This window comes from Amblyomma americanum, chromosome 1 (assembly GCF_052857255.1).
Source record: "Amblyomma americanum isolate KBUSLIRL-KWMA chromosome 1, ASM5285725v1, whole genome shotgun sequence".
NCBI classification, from domain to species: Eukaryota; Metazoa; Arthropoda; class Arachnida; order Ixodida; family Ixodidae; genus Amblyomma; species Amblyomma americanum.
Window position 1 is genome coordinate 111,623,266 of NC_135497.1, and position 19,762 is coordinate 111,643,027.

General features: G+C 46.0%; 1 protein-coding gene across 3 annotated transcripts in view; it reads right to left on the minus strand.

The window, feature by feature from the left end:
- Positions 1 to 14,719, minus strand: part of LOC144134915 (homeobox protein MSX-2-like) — a 67,889-nt gene extending 53,170 nt beyond the window's left edge. For all 3 annotated transcript variants that reach the window (XM_077667723.1, XM_077667735.1, XM_077667729.1), the window contains exon 1: positions 14,321 to 14,719. In XM_077667723.1, coding sequence (XP_077523849.1) covers positions 14,321 to 14,636 — 316 coding nt within the window. In that variant the 5' untranslated portion in view covers positions 14,637 to 14,719. The remainder of the gene's footprint in view (positions 1 to 14,320) is intronic.
- Positions 14,720 to 19,762: the final 5,043 nt, after the last annotated feature.

Genomic DNA, 19,762 nt, shown 5'->3' on the forward strand with positions numbered 1-19,762 from the left:
TAGAAACAATGAAATTTATTGGTTGGAGAGGCGATCTAGAAATTCCCAAATAGAACACATACTAAGTCAAAATATCCATATAAAGCAAGTGGACTGATTATAAGTTTTATTAATAAACATATACAGTGACTGCGAGCAACGCTGTGTTGCCTTTGTCCGCCCAGAACAAGCCAGTTCCATTTTTGCTTTAAATGCTTGACTGAAATTACGTTGCATAACTTGCATAAAGCAACATTTACACACCGCTGAGACGCAATAAGAGTCAGAAAACTGAGGCTTTTACAATTTATTTAATGACTAAATTTTCAATGACAATTAGTGTTGTTCTCGTGCTCCACGCATAATAAAACGTTTCCATCAGAATTCAATAATGAGGTAGTCAATGATTCAAGTTAACCGGTAAGCTAGTGATCGAACTGCATTTAATGCTGTCTTCAAGCGTTCGCATAAAGCGTCAGCCACAACAACAACATGTGTTTTGCGTTATTCATGTCAAATGAACTGTTCCAATTATTTTGGTTTGAATCCTACTATATGGAAGAACAGTACTTTGCTAAAAGGACCGCCTGTAGCCCAAGAATTTGATATATAGAAGTGCTGTTAATTCTTTCAGTGTCGAACGAAAATTTTAGCGCCACAGGCATCGCTGCACTGTGATTTTTTGATGCTCATATTGCTTGTGGCTTATACATAGTGCGTCGAACTCACTATTGTACCCCGGCAGTGCAGCGAGGCTTTTCTTTTTTTAAAGCATGGCTTTGAGTAAACGTCGACGCCCGCAGGTACCCACTCCACAAAGTTGAAGGCTTTCTTCTGCTCCATACAATGCAGAAAAAATTATATAAGACGCATGCTACGTGCGCTAGCAATGCGCATGACAATTTGGACCATATTTTGTAACGATTCTTTTTGCGATTCAATTCCTTCGCTCGACCACTACTGATCGCTACCACTCTGGCGTTAGGGCTGAGGGATAGCAAGCAATGCATACCGCCGGTTCTGCTATCAAAGGCTGCGGCAACCAATAGAAACGAGGCAAAGGAATTATTCTTGAAAAGAATGGTTGCAAATACCGTAACCGTTATGTTACGCAACAAACGTAACGGCTGCTCTATACGCGTTCCCTCGACTATATATATAAAGCAGAACGCCATTATGTTTAAAGTGGCAGAAAATGACATATAACATTACCAACAGCGTTGAACGTCGTGTGGCTTAACACACTAGTGCTGATTTTAAGCCGCAGGTTGCTTCTCTTGCAGCAACCCGCGGCTTCTTATGGCCGCCGCGGTGGCTGAGTGGTTACGGCGCTCGGCTGCCGGCCTCAAATATTCGGGTTCGATCCCGGCCGCGGCGGTCGAATTTCGATGGAAGCGAAATTCTAGATGCCCGTGTGCTGTGCGATGTCAGTGCACGTAAAAGAACCCCAGGCGGTCGAAATTTCCGGAGCCCTCCACTACGGCGTCCCTCATAGCCTGAGTCGCTTTGGGACGTTAAACCCCCCTACACCACACACCACGCTTCTCTTGCAGAGATTAAGTAGCGCGTAATGCACCAACGGTCGCTATACCGCCACACACCGCCACTGCTTCGAGCAATATTGCTCCAGATAAGCATGAATGGTGCACGGGGGGGCCGCTCTGTGCGGCGTTGATGGCAATCACCGTCGCCGTGCAGGCGTTTTGAGTGCCTCAGAACATGGAGAAATTCCAGGCGATGTAATTTCATATAAACTTTTTTAGACAATTTATTGCGCCAGAACTTGTGATCAACAGCGACAAGCTAAAACAAACAGCCCATTCAGCAGCTTCTGGCATTGTTTATTTTATTTCCCACTGCAGGACAGGGCCCATTCATACCCAGAAATTCTGGACAAAAGCATTTTTAATCGGGAACAAGTTTATAAACGCAATTTTTTCGTGTATTGTAAGATTTCACTATTACAATGAATACATCCGCAGATCTCCCGTCGGCAAGCTTTGATTTTTTCCCTAATGACGTTTTTGCTGCCATCAGACGCGTTCCCCATTGATTTTGCACGGCAAGTCTTAACTGCTCGATGCGATTGATGGAAACACTCTAAAAGAAAGATTTTGCTGCACGTCGGAAGAATGGACCACTACCTTCAATATTTCCATTGCAATACCTTACAATATTTCAATATTCAAAATTTTTGTCCAAGAGTGTTGGACATGATAGGGCTGAGGGTTCAGCTGAACGACTTCACGTGGCGCTCTCCTAGCAACTTACTACTTAAGCGCACATCGGACGGACACTGGTGCAAATGAGCGCAACGACGAAAGGGACAGAAAGGCAGCGTGCACTTGTTGGCTTCCCTTGGGCCAGCGCTTTTTCCTTCCCGCCACTGGCTTTCCGTCCGCTGCTCGGCTGAGTGACCGCTCAGTCGAGTGTTTAATTAAATAAATGGTAGAGGGAGATAAAAATTTCTTATCATCGCAAGTATTTAAACGGTGTATTTCTCAACATTTAGCGAATACGGTGACGTGATGGATTGAACGTGATGGATGAAAATGTAGTTACGAGGTGAGAGGGTTTCTTGATTACTACACATAATTCTAAATTATGCAAGCATTTTTCTGACGTCTGAAGTGCAAGCCTCGTAAGTAGGTGGTATCAGCACTCCAGCGACTGGTGCGGTCGTTGTTAGTTGCAGTTATTAAGCGTTCTTAACAGGCTGTAACGTGAAAGCGCGCCTGAGTCCGACCCATTTCTTCTAGCGTGTACGCCTATACCCCATTGGAAATAAAGAACGGTCGTTCACCCAATAACTAGACTGCAACTTGCACCCCTGCGTGGATGCATAAGACGGGTCTGGCATCGTCTCCGCTATGGTCCACCTGTGGTGCGTGCGGTGATATAGACATTGCCTTATGTGCTGTCCAGTGTACAACGCGGAAAGGTGTGTGTTGTTCGCTTCCCTCAAGAATACAGGAGCCCCTCACAGTTCCCTTCGGGACATTGTCTAACCGCGCGGAAAACAGTCGCGTAGAAAGAAGGCTTCACGTCTTCTTTTAAAGTTCCTCCAGGACTCGGATTTGGACTCCATATAGTGAGAGCAGGAGTTGACTATCGACAGCTATAGGTGATTGTGTTTGGAGCCATCCATGCAGATCAGTCAGTGGTCAGGTACGTGCCTGCTTCGCGGACCATATTCAGCATTCAAGTGTCGCCACGGTGGAGCAACTGCCGGCAGATCTAATCCGCAAGGCTATAACCCCACCAGCAGCTCAAACAACCTCGACCTCTCAACCACAGTCTCACTAGACTGCAAATCTTGCGTTCAAACGTGTTAGCACTAAACACAAATTTAAGTTGGCCTTTATCGACTAATTACCGGAATAAAACGGAACTTTTATAAGCCATAGAAAAGAGAAAAAAAAAACTCCGCCATAAGCTGTTTTCGCAAGCAAACTGCGATGACGTCTTCCTTTTTGTTGTAGATCTCTGAGGCTGGACCACACCACCATCCACTTCCAGTCAGTGATCACAGAGTCTCTATAATTTTCTCGACGTCATCATCTTTGGAATGGGTTTGAATCTAGTGGCGAGAATAAATAATTAATTTTCGTCCAATTTTCTCGGCAACAAATACTTACTTCTTTCGCTGCTGATCGAATTTTATAAGAACAAAAATTGGACCGAGTTTGCCTCGGTGTGCATGCTTAACGCCACTTTGAATCCAAGTGTGTTCGGCAAATCTGCACGGGAAAGACCGTGCCCGTTACCGAACTATTCACATAACTGCACACATCCTGAGCGAAGAAGCAGGGAAACGCTTGACCGAACAGGAAGCCTCGTCGATAACGCCAGTGGCTGTCATGAGGCACTGCACAAACATAGAGACCACGTGCTTAAGTGCAGGCAATAACTGTTACGAGGTCTGTAGTGCGCAGACGTCTCTGTGTCAAAAAAATAACAATGCTATTGTGCATACCTGGAAACACATAAGCGTGCGCGCAGAGAAAAAAAATCGTAGGGATTCGCTGCTATGGCTTAAACTCAACTGCAATAGTCGGGAGTTTATGCAGGGAGTAATTACGCTTAAAGAGGTGTCTTTCCGAAAGCTATACACATCTAAAGATTGTAGGAATGGCATTTGATGGTTCACTGTAGCTATAAATTTGTAGCCTTGTTTACACGCGACAATGAACGATAGCACGAAAACGCAATTAACGCTTACGAATTCTGGAGGGAGGCAAGCCCGTCACGCTCTCGAACGCATTATCATCCCCGCAGAGCTGTTGATTTACAGCCCGCTACTTCGGTACTGTAAATAACCGCTGGCCTCAAGAGATATGGACCTCCATTTTTGAGTAGAAGTTGAGATTTATCCTGTTCTTTCCAAGTATGCGACATGAAATAAGGCGTATAACCCCTTCAGTCCCTGCGTCAACGTCTGTATAGTCTCAAACTGAACATTCTAAATCCTCTTTGTAATAAGTTTTAGCGCAATCCTACACAGACCACGACAGAGATCACACAACCACGCAAGCACCTGTGTGTGTGTGTGTCGTCTTTCTCGTAGTCTTTGTATTCGCTAAAACTTTTTACAACATCGATATGCATCAACTCGCCCAAAAAAGTTTTAGCGGAGTCAAATCCTCGTATGCAAAGCATAATATCCGCAAATGTCGACGCAATAAACGTATACGAAAATCGCTCTGTAGCATAGGACCTCGTCAAGTCAAGCATACGAAATGAATGCAGAGGTTGTTATAAAGATGGACGTTTTCTAGTTTTACTGTAGCTCTGGTATGGAGCCAGTGACTGTTCGCTTGATTCGCTTGGTTGCTTTGCGAGCATAAACTCTTTAGAGGGGTTAAAATGTGCTCATTTATTTACATAGCGGCTTCTTATGCGACGAATTAGTCAAAAGATGTATAATTAAGAATATGAAAGAATGCAGTTTTTAGTCACAATCTGAACATATAGGATGAACTAAAATAGATTTCATAATTAATGATTTGGCAGGTTCAGAATTTTTTCTGAGCATTCTTTTCATGATCCTTACCGAAACTTTGAAAACTGAAAATTTCCCCCTGAACACTTGTTTTTGACTGAAAGGATTAAAAGGTCTCTAGTCGAGTGTTCGCTTCTGCTTGCGCATTTACTACGCTTGTTCATGCGCTGCAACATATTCATGCGAAATTATCGCCATGCAATTAGTCACATTAAAGATTACATTATAGAAGAGTTTTGTGCTATTGGCCATGATTTTATGCGCGCAAAATTTTTATAGCGGAAGCATGAAACACCTATTACAGACAGCGGTTGAATATTACGTCAACAATGATAATAAATCACATTTTCAGCACAGAAATATCTACTGAAATTAGTACACTGACGCGGGCACATCATTCATGCGTGATAAGTGGAGCAAGAAGATGGCTTCTTTAGCGCAATTTTATGCATGCAAGTACAACGCAGCTCTGCGCCCCGACGAGGCTTTCTGCATAACGATGAGTGTGCGTGCACAGAGCAAGGATCACTATCACTCGTCTATGAGGACGACCTCTCTCTTTCTTCTGTACTTATGTTAAACATCCATATTTTTCGCCATACTTCCTTGATGCTGTCAGGGTGACGTCAGCCGAGTGACAAATTTAGTGTACGTGCGTACTTCAGCTATGAGAGTGATAAACAAGCGATTGGGTAGCTAAACGTTGGCTGATCACGTTACGTCTACGCTTGACATTCACATTGACGGTCAAAACATGCTGAAAATATTGTGGCATTATATTTGCTTGCTGGAGACAAGTATTGAGAAAACGCATAAAACACAGCAAGTTCGTCCAATCCTTGCTTCTGCCCAGAAAGGCAAAACATGCTTAGCTGTACGGCTTAGATTTACGTATGCCTACAACGTCCAACTTTTCTCGTATAGAACAGTAGTACACTGTAAACATAAATGAGCTCTTTTAGGAGTATAAATGGCTACCGTCCGCTTTTAAACTCCTTATCGAAAATAGCGGGACCGGCTGTAAGTGGTGAAAATGAGGAAATCCCGGTTTTTTACTCTTGTCACGAAATCAACGAGTAAAATAAAGCATTCATATGATTTTACTACTTTTCAAAACAGGAGTACGTTGTTTTCAATACTCATTCGGGAATTGTAAACACTCCTTAGCGTCTGCCCGCCCCCTAGTGGCAGCTTCCGGTTCGCTGCACTTGCAGGTGGCGACGCCGGCTCGCTCGTCGCTGCTTGCTCGCTTCTCGCCTCTGCTCTTGCTGTTTTGTGCACGGTTGTTATGCTACTAGACACCGGATCGACACCACCCTGCGCAGCAATGTGCTGCCCTGACTATGGCTCTGAAGCCTCCAGCGTGTTCGCGGAATGCTTGGTGTTGCATCGCCTGCGACGGCAGTCCGCGAGAGGCTTAGGCCCGTTTCACATGCATGCGATTTTCGTCTGCGACACTGCGAATTCTGTGGGTCTGCGACTGGGGAGGGCCGTCAGTCTAGTCGCAGACGGTTCGCGATCGAGATCCGTCCGGTTGGAATTCAGTTGCAGTGTCGGTGTGTTCGTTCTGCGACTGACCATTGGGGAGCGCCGAAACGGCGTGCGACGTGGGGTCACGTGGGAGCTGTTGCCGCGGTGGAAGCAAATCTGCTTATTCTAATCAAAGCATTCGAAATATTGCCTTGCATCTAAAAATACGCTGGTCATAAAATCATCAACACATTCCGTGTGGGATTTATGTCGCGTTTACTAATGGGTTGCCTATGCAAACATCAAGAAACCTTGCCTGTCCCTCAGACAGAATTCGTTGTCTCGGTGTTGCATGTGAAAGCACTGACCGAAAATCACACTGCCGCCTCACCGACTACACCGGATATTTTCGGTCCAGTCGCAGCATGTCCTAGCTCGGTCCAGCCAACATGGCGGTGTGTGACGCGTCGACCTCCCCGCAGCCGCCAGCTTACCGCTCGCTCCTTTGCACGCGCTTGCGTGACAAGAGACTGGACATCATCGACCTTGGCAGCAACATGCTGCACTGAACGCCTCACTCAAGCCGGCAATACTTGCAGAAGCAACGACTGCTCATTCCTTGTCTACGCAGCATACAAATGTTGGCGGCTGCCGTTTCGCCGCGTCGACATGGCGGTGTGTGTGTGAAGCATCAGTTTTTTCCACACCCATGGCCCCTGGTTCGTTCGCTGTTACAGGGATGCAAAAGACCGGATTATCATCGTCGTGCATGGGGGTAAGCAGTTTTGAACTCTCCTTTGATGCCACAGACGCGCACGCACTTAACGCCACTCCCTCTTCGGTGTGCGAAGACTTGCTGTGAACGCCGGGTGCACAGAGGCGAAAGGCCTCGTCATCGCCCCAAGGAGCCAACTCACACAGCGGCCACTAAGTAAGTATCTGAGAAATTTGTTGTTGTACGCGGGTGAAAAAAAAAAGTGTGGCAGTACAGTTGCGGCTTTTTACGTTACTATGCACAAATTGAAGTATGATCAGTTTCCCTAGGGATCAAATTTTCTTCATGTATTTACGCGCCATGAATATGGAAAAGCTGTACAGGCAATGAGCAGGGTGAAAATGCAGGGCCGTTGGGGTCCGTGAATTTTGGTCACGTTATTACAGCAATGCGAACAAAACCTTGCGTGCCCTGATCGGTCGCTTCGTTTCCTGTTTTAAGAGGCGCCTATGATGCCAACAAACCAAGCGATTTTATTCTTTGTTATCGTAGCACAGGACATGGCGGTGCCTTAGCACCCAAAGAGATTGCCTAAATTGTTACATTTTCTGGGTTGGTGGCGTCTCATAACGTAGCAGCGATTTTCGGCAGTGGACATGGTGTCGTGAGACCTCCAGTTCCAAAATGTAGTATCTTGTAAGCTCTTAACTCGCATTAAAATGTGGAAAGAAGTTTTCTCTGCGCATCCAGTTTCCAAACACCTTCCGTTTATGTGAAACTCGTGGAGGCAAGCGTGTTGGTTCAAACTGCCGATCCCGGGAAGGCAGCGAAAGAAAAAGAATAAAGCATACACAAGTATGCAAGTTCCTGTGCTCGAAGTGCTTGCCGTAGTACAGCGGTGAAACCAAGCATTTCGCCGAAAGAAAGAAGCAGCACAAAGCGGATGTCAAACAACAGAACGGTGGGTTGACAAGACTGACTTAAGGGAAGTATTGTGCTGGACACAGAGCCGCGCCCGCTCAGAAGACCCTTACTTGAGTCATGGAATTTTCAGCAGACGCGGGGCAATGTTAACCGCTCCCCAGAAATCCTCCCCCTCTCCCAAATTCACGGTCTATGTCCAGTGGCCAGGCGGATGAATAACCGACGGCTTAAAAAAAAAAGCTAGCTGCAACGCGCCCGCAGTTACACCTGATGAAGGAACCGAGTAGTTTCCGAAACGCTGGTTTCTTTTTTCTCTTTTTTTTAGTTGGCGTTTTTTCTGACTTAAATTCCTTTTCCAACCAGACAGACTTGTGTCGAAAGTTTTCTTTTGAACTCTGGCCAGGAATGGTTAAGATGTGAGGAATGTGCGGGCAAAGCAGGACAGAAGAGAGGTGGGTGTGGGAAGGAGCGGCCTGATGGTAGGGTTCTTTCTATTCCTAACAATGCCAAAGAAATTACAATTAAGTTTCGCTCTTTCTGCTGCAGTAGCCACCCTTGCTTTGCCTTTCACCTGTACCCAGAATGACGACGCCCTCAAAATGCGCGGCTGCGGGTTCTACCTGCAAGGAAATTGCATGCAAGCTTCCACTGCATGTGTGCAAAGCAGAACGCGTGAGGAACCTTCGGGCAGGTGATATATATATATATATATATATATATATCACAATGTCCCTTCCAGCGCAGGAAAGCAGCCAAAGGCAATGCGAATGCGCAAGTGCCTCAGAGAAAATTTTATTTCTTTCAGGTTTATGCATTATTGTGGAAAGGTTCCCGATCTACACTACTTTCCATTCGCCGTATTGCCTTAACGGCTACGAAAGCGGATCTCTGCAACTCGTGATACCCTGATCACCGCATTCAGCCGCTGTCATCCGACAGGGTACAGATATGTACTAGCTACTAGATTAGATACTATGTCCTACTAGCTCATCTTTGCCATGAAAAACGTTTAAACATCAACAATACCTAGCTTATTGAAAAGTACTCTGAATTTCTTGTGTGAGCTTGACTTAAACTACACTTGAAGCACCCCATACTTCAAGCTTAGAGGTGTGATTCTGTTAATGCGCTTATTTTTTCTTCTAATCTCTCTTTCAGAAGAAGCCTCCTTTGACATCGTGCCTTTTAACCAGAGATAGCATGGCATTCCTGTATATTGACAGCAAAGCATTTCAACGTGCTCTGCTTGCTTGCAAGTGTGGCATCTCAATTTTCATTCGTTTGGGCATTTCAAATTGAATACCCAGAGAGAGCGTGGGTCAAGACACTCCTCTTATTCTCTACAGGGGCCATGGCGTTGGCTCTCTGTAAAACATCGAAAGCAAGCTCCAGTACACCTGGCTGGAATGTTTTGTACTTAATAAAATATTGTTTGAAATCAGTAACAGCAATTTTGTTGCCGCATTTATTCTGCAACACAAAGCTATAAAATAAGGCTTCCATAGGAGTAGTGCATTTGAAATGGGCTTCCTCATCAAAAGAAATATACTCGCCTGGGCACCAAAGATACCTCTCTGTACGTGAGTGTAAAAGCAGGTACTAAAAGGAGCATTAATTCTTCTTGATTATCAAAGCATTTACTCCAAAAGGAACCCCTGTCCTAAGAGGAGTAAAATTTGTAGTACTTTGAACACGAAATATACCTCTCCGTGTGTGAGAGTAAAGCAGGTACTAAAAGGAGCACTAATACTCCTTCATGATCAGAACATTTACTCCAAAAAGCACCCCCGTCCTGAGAGGAGTATAAGTTTACTCCTCAGGGAACACCAAAGCTACTCCTCCGTACGTGAGAGTATAGCAAATACTGCTGTCTTGAGGAGTAAATGAAACACCTTTTCGGGAGTGCGCTAGGCGACGAGCCATTTACTCCTTTCTGGGAGTTTTTCCGTTTGCAGTGTACCATTGCAAGTAGCGCACAATATGCTTCACGTATTTTACAAAACTCTATTGTTTTGAGTAAATGACTGAATTTAGTTTTTAAATTTCTCTGTTCATTCTTTAGGTGCAAGGATACGTTCATTATAAGGGGCCACTATAAATTATATTTAGAATTAAAGTATTATTCCTCAATGAATACGCGCGAATACACCCCGCATTTTAAGGCTTGTCTTATTCTCCCCAGCATACGCAACAACGCTTCGAGGAGCATGAAGTCAGCGCACATCTCCTGCACAGTCGAAAAGGTTGCTTTAATTAGTATCACCAAGACATTTCTTGGTTGATAGGACGCCGTCGATAGGTGGTTTTGATGCACTAATAGTTAAATAGATACGCATTAAGAACAGTACCGGAAGAAGTATGCGTTTATCATCGATAAAAGTGCTGCCATCTCACTATTGGCACGATATCTTAGCGCGTCGTTTTAGAAAAGCGAGAAGATAAAATGCGACTGAATGTGCTCCTTGACAAAGTGGCGCTAACTTTACTTTCATTTGGTGAATTCTTCGACTCTGGCTGCGCGATTAAGAAAAGTCACTTTTCACGTGCAAACAGCTTTTGTTTGAAAACTGAATAGATCGCCAAGAAAATCCTGTCTGTGCCCAAAACATTTTCTTTATCAGGTGGCCATACCGCAATTTTAAGAAGCGGGGGAGGAGGGGACAAACACACAAGAGTGCTTCTTTTTGCTGTTGTAACCGTTGTATAATCTAGCAGGGATCATGGTCGAAACAACATTGATGCTAATTTCTAATAAAGCTCTTCAAAGTATGGGATACCTGCGCGGCATTTCTCGCGTTGCTCCGCAAGACAAAAAGTTGCTGAAGCACAAAGATTTGATCCCTTCAGTCTGGCTGTGTCATTTGGAATTTTTACAGATTAGCTGACATTAACGAGTTACAATTGCTACAGAAAGGAAGGCTGCAATGGTTAATTTTTCGTCGTCATGACACATACTTTGCCTCTTCTATAATCTTTCTGCTTTGCATGTATCGCACAGCAGTTTCTTACTTTCTACACGTTGTCCTATTGAGTGTTGGAAAAATCTTACACATTTTAACTCTTGGCGACTTCTGCCACTGAACTAGTATTTGCAAATTTCTGAGGCATTATCATATAGAAGGTACCTTATTAAGCACAATAATTTACCTCTTGATATTTGCCGTCACACATTTCTACGCAGTTTACGCATACCGTGGAAATTTGGAGCTACCCTGCTGCGTGGAGCCACTAGCGCTTTGCCTTTGAAGGAATTTCCTGGTAGTGTTGATTGTTACTAATGAGTTTGAACATCGCGTCCCTTTTTTGTTCACTCCTGCCTCGGGGGGCTGCAGTATGAAAAAATAAAATAAAGCGCCAAGTGCGGGTGGAGGCGTATTGAAAACCTCTCTATTCGCTTATGCTCAATTCCAGAACTCATCGCCGACGTAAGACAGCGGTGAATCTTTTGTCGCCAATAAGTGCGCCGTCTTGCCGCAATGTCTAAATTTTACACAATAATAATAATAGCTTAAAATTGCCAGCGTACAGATCGTTAAGAAAGTTAAAAAAAAAAAGCCTCACGCGAAAACGACGCTATTGTGCACAGAACAGGTGAAGGTGAAACAGTATCGGTTTTCTTCCTGAATTATCGCTCACAGAGGGAGTTTAATGTTCACGTAATCTGGGACCAGAAAATTAATAGCAGGGGACAACAATTCATTGTCTAAGGTACAATGCAGTGAGTGGTACTGTACATATTGTAAAAATAATGGCATGCATTTTTAATTATTGCCACTAATTTCACAATAAGAACTAGAGCAGTCATGTATAGTGTGAATTTGAGATTGGTGCCGTTTATTTCGCGCCCTTACTTTTACCAGCACCACCTCATCTCGGCATGCTCATACATGAACGCCGCGCATGCACTGTGCACTCCCGCTTTATTTGGCTAAGTCTAGGATTCTTGGACGTCCATCTTAATTGCGAGGCAATTGCTATGAAATGCTGTAAGACACTGTTATGGAAATATTGAAGGTGATTGTCTAGTCTTCAGATGCGTAGCAAAAACTTTCTTTTAGAGTTTGTCATTCTCTGGAATCGTTAAGGCTGCCATAGAAAAGCAACGGGGAACGTTTTTGACGATAGCAAAAACGTTAATAGGAAAAAAAATACAAGCCTCTCGAGGGGAACGTGCGGATATATTGATTTTTATAGTGGAATTCTACGATATGTGAAAAAATTGCGTTCATAAACAACTCGTACGAGATCTATGCAAGCTTGCCTCGAGTATCTGGGTATGAGAATACCGATCGAAGCATCTTCCCGAAGTTTAGTGCCACATTTTTATCACACCGCAGACAAGAAATACTACTCTTCTCTAAAGCAGTGAATCATTTGTGAGGTTTCCTTCCGGGTGCCAATTAACATATTACTTCATAACAACCTCTTGACACTACTAATTGTTCTTGGGGCAGTAAAGCACAATCAAGCGAAAGCACGTACCGCACGCACTTTTTTTTTTGCGCATGACAGTGCATTCAGGCTAAAACAGCAGTTCGATTACAGATACCTGTTTGTGAAAACACTGGTTTGAAAATTTTCTGATAAAGAGGTGATCATAAAAAAAAAAATTAGGTCCTGCGCGAGCACCGCTGTCATTAATTCATAATGCGCCCAACAGCAGCAGCGCGTGCTTTCATCGAGGGAGGACTTCGCGAGCTGCGAGTCACGCATGCTTGCGCGGCTCAGTTTTTACTGCTTGCATATTTGTTTGACACGGCGAAATCTCTACATGAGTGCTGTTGCTCCCTTTCATCATTTGGGAGGAGTCTGTTTACTGGAGCGTACGAGAGATGCTTGATAGTGAGCGCAACAGCTTTATTAGAGTAGCCGATGTCTTCATTGTTTGCTTCCAACTTAATGCTTTAATTTTGGCCCGCTGCAACTATCCTAACACAGGTTTTATTTCTGTTATAATATATATATGAATACCTTACAGAGCCCACGTCTTTTGATTGTATAGAGCATTTTTCGCCGCGAAGCTTGTTACGTAAGGTCCACGATAACCTAAGAACCTGGCTGCAATAAGCAAAAGTCACTGCTGCAGTGGCGGCTGCAGCAGTGATCCATATTATAAACGCGGATCTCTTTATAGTCACGCGATGACAGAGGTCGTTGGGACAGTGGCGTCTGGCATTTCGGAGAGAAGTCTACAGTGCTATTTTCCTAATACCGTTCCCGCTCGATTCCGCGCGAAACGCGCGAACTGCATTCCCGTTTGGTTCCATCGCCGACGATTCAGCACTGCATTCTCATTCCATTCCATGCTCAGAAAAAGGCCAAACCACTCTAGAGTGACGTCAGCCTCGGGAAAACATTGTACAGTGTGTGGTGCTGAGACTACCGAGTGCTCATTTTTAGTAAAGGAGTGTAGGTGCATACAAGCTGACACTGCAGACCGAAAAGATATCTTAGTAGAAGGTAACGTTTTTCTGAAACGTTGATAAAATCATGCGCAGACACTCAACAGTTTAGACCATCGTCCAAAGATTCAACACTGAGCAATCGCTTTTGTGCTGTTGGCAAAATTCGCGTTTCCACAAAGTACGTAAACGTTGAAGCTCTCTACAATGATTAGAAAAACCGTGGGTATGCAGCGTTCGAGCACCAGTGATTGAGGTTACGGTTAAGACACAAACCTCAATCAGCGGTTACTTCCCTTGATCGTCACACTTAGGGCAGCATTGCTGTGAAGTGCATCATGCATAACAGAACATAATTTTCCGTGGTGTGTCCGCGCCGCAGGCTGCCTAGCGTCGTTGACGCACGCATGCGTCAACGCATGCAACTTTAGGTTAAGCAACTTTAGGAATGCGGAAACATTTTAATAGATCACTACTTTTGTACGCAGAAACAAAGGAAAGAAGTGGGTTCGGACCACGCAGTGACATTAATCGGAGCGAATGCAGAGGCCATGGCCTAACAAAATGAAGAATCGCCAATTTGTCACGGTTTAGCTTCTTGAAATAAACGCCGCTCCCATGCTTCGAACAAAGGGACGACTTGATAACAAACTTTTATCAATCCAGTGAAAGCCATTCGAAATTAGTGCAGAGGGCTTCAAGGTATAGACGAGCAGCGCTAATAGCGTATGACAAGGAGGGGCCACTCGTTGATTGCTTTGACGCCCTCGCGCGCGGCAGCCGGCTGGCCGGACAACACCTGTCAGCGCGGTATGAGGGCCGACTCACTGGGCAGCGCGTGGTGTGGTGCGAGGCCGAACCAGGAGGGCCCACAGGGTTGCGTGCCGCCGGGAGCGTGCAGGGCCCAGCCGAAGGGACCGCCGCCGGCCACCGGCCCGTGCAGGAAGGGGAGGCCCGGGTCGCGCGGAGCCGCGTGCAGGATTCCGGCGGCGAACGCCGGCGCCGTCCACCTCAGCTGTCCGCTGGGCCGCGTGTCGGCCAGCAGCGAGGCGACCGAGAAGGGCGACGGCTTGGTCGGCGTGGCCGCCCGGGTCTCGGGCGACGCGGGTGCGGGGGTGCCTCCCGCGGGACCCGGCGAAGACATGTCACCACCGGCGATGCCTTCGGCGTCGCTCCATGCCGGCCACTGCTTGCTGGCGGTCTGCTAGCTACTTGGCGCGAGCCGGCCGCCGCTGGCCCGACTGGCGACTCCCCCCTCGCTGGGCCGTCTCCCCAGCGGGGCGCCCCGCCGCGCTCATTGGCTCGACGCGCCCCTGCCTCGCGAGGGGGACCGCCGAAAGCGTGCGGCCCGCTTCCACGCCTTCGCCGCGTTCCCGCGCCGCCCGCGAGCGACAGCTTCCACGGCTGTCACGCGCCTCCTTGGCCGCGGTCGCGCTTCAGTCAGGGCACCACGCTGCTGATGTTGCGGCCGGCGCCACGTGCGCCCGGCCCCCTTGCAGCGTCGCGCGTGCTACGCTGCGCTGCAAGACCGTGCCTCGGACCAACGTGTGCGTGCACCGCAAGAGCAGAGTGAAAGATGTCAGACACAGCGTCACGTGAGGCGACTTAACAACCGCTCATGGACGTAAGCTACAACGCTAAACAGCCCTGGTCTGCTAGAAGCATGTATGCTGCAAATGGACTGGAGGAGTGCGACAGAAAGATAATTGTGCATCAGTTACGTCTTTACGAGTTGGGAAAAGCCACTCATCACCTCCGACGTAGGCTAACTGCTGTTTTGCAAAGTAAACTTCAGAACAGGCTAACTTCCTTAAGATGACATTATTATGCCCTGAAAAGGTTCTGCACTTGTGTCTCTTCGGAACTCCTATGACAGATCAACGAAGAGAAGAAATGCTTCCTCTTTCATTCTAATGATTGTCATCAAGGTATCCGTGCGCAAACATATCATTGAAGAGCGGGATACAACGCGAGGGTAAAATACACACACGAAAAAAACCAAGGAATCCAACGGACAAAGCACACAGAAAAAATGCAATGAGCTTCTCAAATACAATGTAAAGTGCAATACCGCTCAATAATAGAAAATCTGAGCTCGTACAAGGCAATGAAAATACAGCAAGATTTAGTTTGTTTCGAGATTACTTAAATGAGTTTGTTTGTTTATGCTTGTGCACGATGAACGTGCATCGCTACTGCGGTCAATGCTGGTTCAAATGAGGAATTAGCTTCAGTATGTTCTGGAATAAAAAAGGCCGCCACCGTCTGGAATACGTTGAAGCAACGAGCGTTAGCTGTTTGGTTTACTAGACGAATAAAGCGAAGAAGAACACACCCGTTGTCGAGTCACACCCCCTCAAGATATGTCCCAAACGGAATTTGCTTCGTTTGGGGGGTCAGGGTGGGCCTAGAATTCGGCTTGCGGGGCGTTATGGTAACGCTTCAGTTAGTAATTGCATGTATACAATGTTTTCTTATTATTTTAATGTGATTTTACTTCTATACCACAACCCATAAGGTTTTATTTGCCGACCAAATTCGCTACACAAATGTCCCCGGATGGGTGCTCCCTGTTGTCGGGGTATATAAAGCGGAACGAATGTATACACATATAGTGGTCTCGTAACGTGACAGTTTTCCTCCCGTTATAGAATGTCTTTTGGGGGGAGGAGGGAAGGGATGGGAAGGCACAACAAATTTTAATGGCCATGATCTCAGAATCGAGAAACCGAAACTATGCCGCCATTTCGTCTCCTGACGTCAAGTTCACATAGTTCCACCTCTATCCAACATATTGTACCGTGACGTCATCATTGGCACGCGACAGGTGGTTGTTTCTGCAATGCTATTGTAGATGGCACTACAAGTCTCAATCTGAGATGTGTTGTTTTCTAGTTGCTGCCACAGATGGCGCTGTGATCGCAGGGTGGTAGCAGAACCCACGAAATCTCTAAACGTGATGAGTAAGAGCTAACGCTCTTAAAATGCGCTGCGCTCACTTGATGACGATCGTGACTGGAACTGAATGCTACTGGATGGACTAAGTTTTGATTCGCACACCACTGAAACTTCATTACGTCAGTGGCAGCGTGCAACCAAATATGAGGAACTTTTAAGTTACGACATAATCCTATACAGGCATACAGCGAAATACCACTTGAACGAACTTCAAAGCATATTTCAGGAGTGCACGTTGCTGGGCGAGTCGGTCGTACATCGTTGAGTAAAGGTACTGCGCAAAATAATACAAACATGGACGAGAAGGGCACAAGGACGGGCGCAGACTCGCGACTAGGTTTATTCAGAACAACACATACTTATGTTTGTATTATTTTGCGCAGTACCTTTACTCAACGATGTTCAAAGCATATGTTCGCTTATAAGTGAAAGTTCGCTTAAATGAAATGAGCGCATAGCCACGCACGCACTTTGATGGGCCGAAGCTAATCTCAGGAATTAGAACGGGTTCCGACGGCAAGCATTTCACAATGCTGAAAGCTCCACGCATCTATTGTGCGCTTGGCGCTTTTGAGGAAATGCAGTAATTTTCTGATGAACGTGTGTCCACCGTCGCCAGGATGGTAGCAACGCGCTGAACTTTTTTCGGACAAAGCAAAACAAAGACATACACCAAAGAGAGTGAACTGACAACTGATTTTATTGGGTGATGCAGGTAATTCTTTTATACAAAAGGACAGAAGCGCCACCTTTTGGACAAAAAACACGAAGAAAGACCGATGCCACAATCGGCACACGCAGATCCACACATCGATGCACACTCAGCGCGATATCCTCAGGAGTTCCACTTCCATCTCTGACAACGACACGATGCTGATGCATTTCTCAGCACCTGCAGATTCCGTAAAAAGTTTTGCGCGTTGCTACCGTCATGAATAACTAAGTAGGCCCATACTCTCGCAGTTTTATCGTTGCCAGCTTTGTAAACTTGGCGAGTTCGGCTGCGCTTTCACGGAATATACGAACGTCTGCTGTATGGGCGGCAAAAGCTTTCAGCTTATATACGGACACATATACGGACACATATAGGGCCCCTCTTGCCGAAATTATCGAGTCATTTTCTTCGAAAGCAGGTCTTTGCTCTACTTGTTCCCAAGAATAAGAGTGAAAAAAGCTTGTTACCAATACGTTCAGCAAGTGAAAGTATGGCGCTGTGAAGCTTCGCGGGCTCAGAATTGCAGTGTCCGAAGCAGTACGTTGACGTATTTGCCTTTGGTGCAACTGGGTAGCGGCGGGAGATTCTGCCGAAGTCCGTTCGACTGTTATTTCACTGTGCAGTTGAAAGCCTCTTTATCACCGGGACGCGATGCGTGTGTATCATGCCACCGCTGTCAACAGTTATACCAAAAAGAGAGAGACAAGCCTCTAATGCAGGGATAAATGATCGGTCGGCCAGAGGAGCGTCTCCGGTTTCCGTGCTCCGCAGGGGGAATGGGGAAGGAAAGGAAATGCAGGGATAAATACAGAGGATGGAAGGCGGTGATGCCATAATGTATAAAATGAGTTGTATGCAGCGCACAAGAAGTATACCGTCTTGGTCAAAAGTAGCCAGGCAAAGGGGTCTGTGCCTTAGCTTTGTAGATGAGCACTATGCTAATAGCATCTGTTAAGCTCGAAGTCTGTGCAAGGTATGCAGAACACTTATCCTCACCGTTCGAGACCTTTTGGTCTTTAGGGGAGCTGTAAGGGCTCCACTGTATGCGGCTGATAAGCAAACCTAGTTGCCTGGTTACTTTTGGAAAAGACGGTACAGATGTTAACGTAGACGCAGGCTGCACAAATCTTTCGTGTGTGGTCTTAAAAGCGTAATACACGCGTGCACACGCACATCCGGCATGTATATGTCTTCGAGCACACCCATGACGACGAAGACGTGCGTCGTTTTAGATCTCTGAAACGAAATGAATTCTAGGTTTATTTTTAACTTAAGTAAGAAAAAAAGACAATGAGGAATGTTGCTTAACTATTCCATGCATTTCACTTTGTGACCGGCGGATTTCCACCTGTGAAGAAACCGAAGATACGCATCACAGTTTGGTTTTTTCACGGGGTTTAACGCCTCAAACGCGGCTTATACCCCTGTCACACGGATCTTCTTCTCGGTCTTTGCCGTAAAGTTGTCTTATAGCACTAAAGGAGGAAAACCGAAAAGGAGCAGCGGCGCTGCTACACGGCATATCCAAAGGAGCTAGAACGCGGCCTCCGTGAATGCCAAAAGTCTCCGCTGTGTCTGAAGCGGCGCTAGTAACATTATGAAATTAAAGCAGACGGTAGCACTTCAGCTAAGAGGATAAGAGTTCTTTCGTTTATGTGGCAAGAAGTAGCTATCACGATAATAAACGAGCGTGCTGACGGTGAAAAACGGATATTTGGAAACAAAAGTTTCTTTTTTTTAATCGTTCCTGGTCCGACCACGGTAGGCGCACTTTTCTGTTCGGCTCCTCGTTTTGTGTGAGAAGCGTGCTTTGTTGTTTATGTCCTTGTGCGTATTTCAAAGAAATTAGGTTGTGTCTGGTTTGCGTGATATACCGTAATCATGAGCGACGAATCGCAAGACGTTTGAACGAAGTGTGAAATTGCCATGAAGAGCAAACGAAGAAAAAACAGCAAAGCGAGAAGCGCAAGCACGTGTGTGTCGATGCGGCTGCTGAAAAGCGTTCAAGTCCTTTCTTAGCAGTGTAGATGTCTTAAGTCATAGCCTCCTCTACGGCTAAGTGCACTGCAACGCAAAATTAACTATTAAATAAGATAAATGATATTTTTTTTTACGTTTTCAAATTGCGTCAATTTTTTATTCTTTGAGCTCGCTAGCTGGCGCTGCCATCTGGGTTGCTCCTTTGAGCAACTTTAAGGCCGTTGACGGCCGCCTTTGCGGGTACGGACCTTTTCGCAAAGATCTCGAGGCTTTGCCGTGTAGATGCGCGTCAGGCGCCTTTGGGGCAAATGACCTTAATTCCTAAGGCTTTACAAGTTCCCGTGTGACAGGGGTATTAGGCTGTGAGGGACGCCGTAGAGGAGTGCTCCGGATGATTTCTGTATACCATCTGGGGTTCTTTTTCGTGCACTGACATCGGGAAGTACACGAACCTCTAGCATTTCGCCTCCAGTGAAATGTCACCGCAGCGGCCAAGATCGAACCCGCGTATCTCGTGTCACCAACCGAGCACCATAGCCACTGAGCCCCAGCGATGGCTTACATATATAATGATTAGTACGGTGTTCTGTGCTTTCTTTTTTTACCGAAGGAACTAT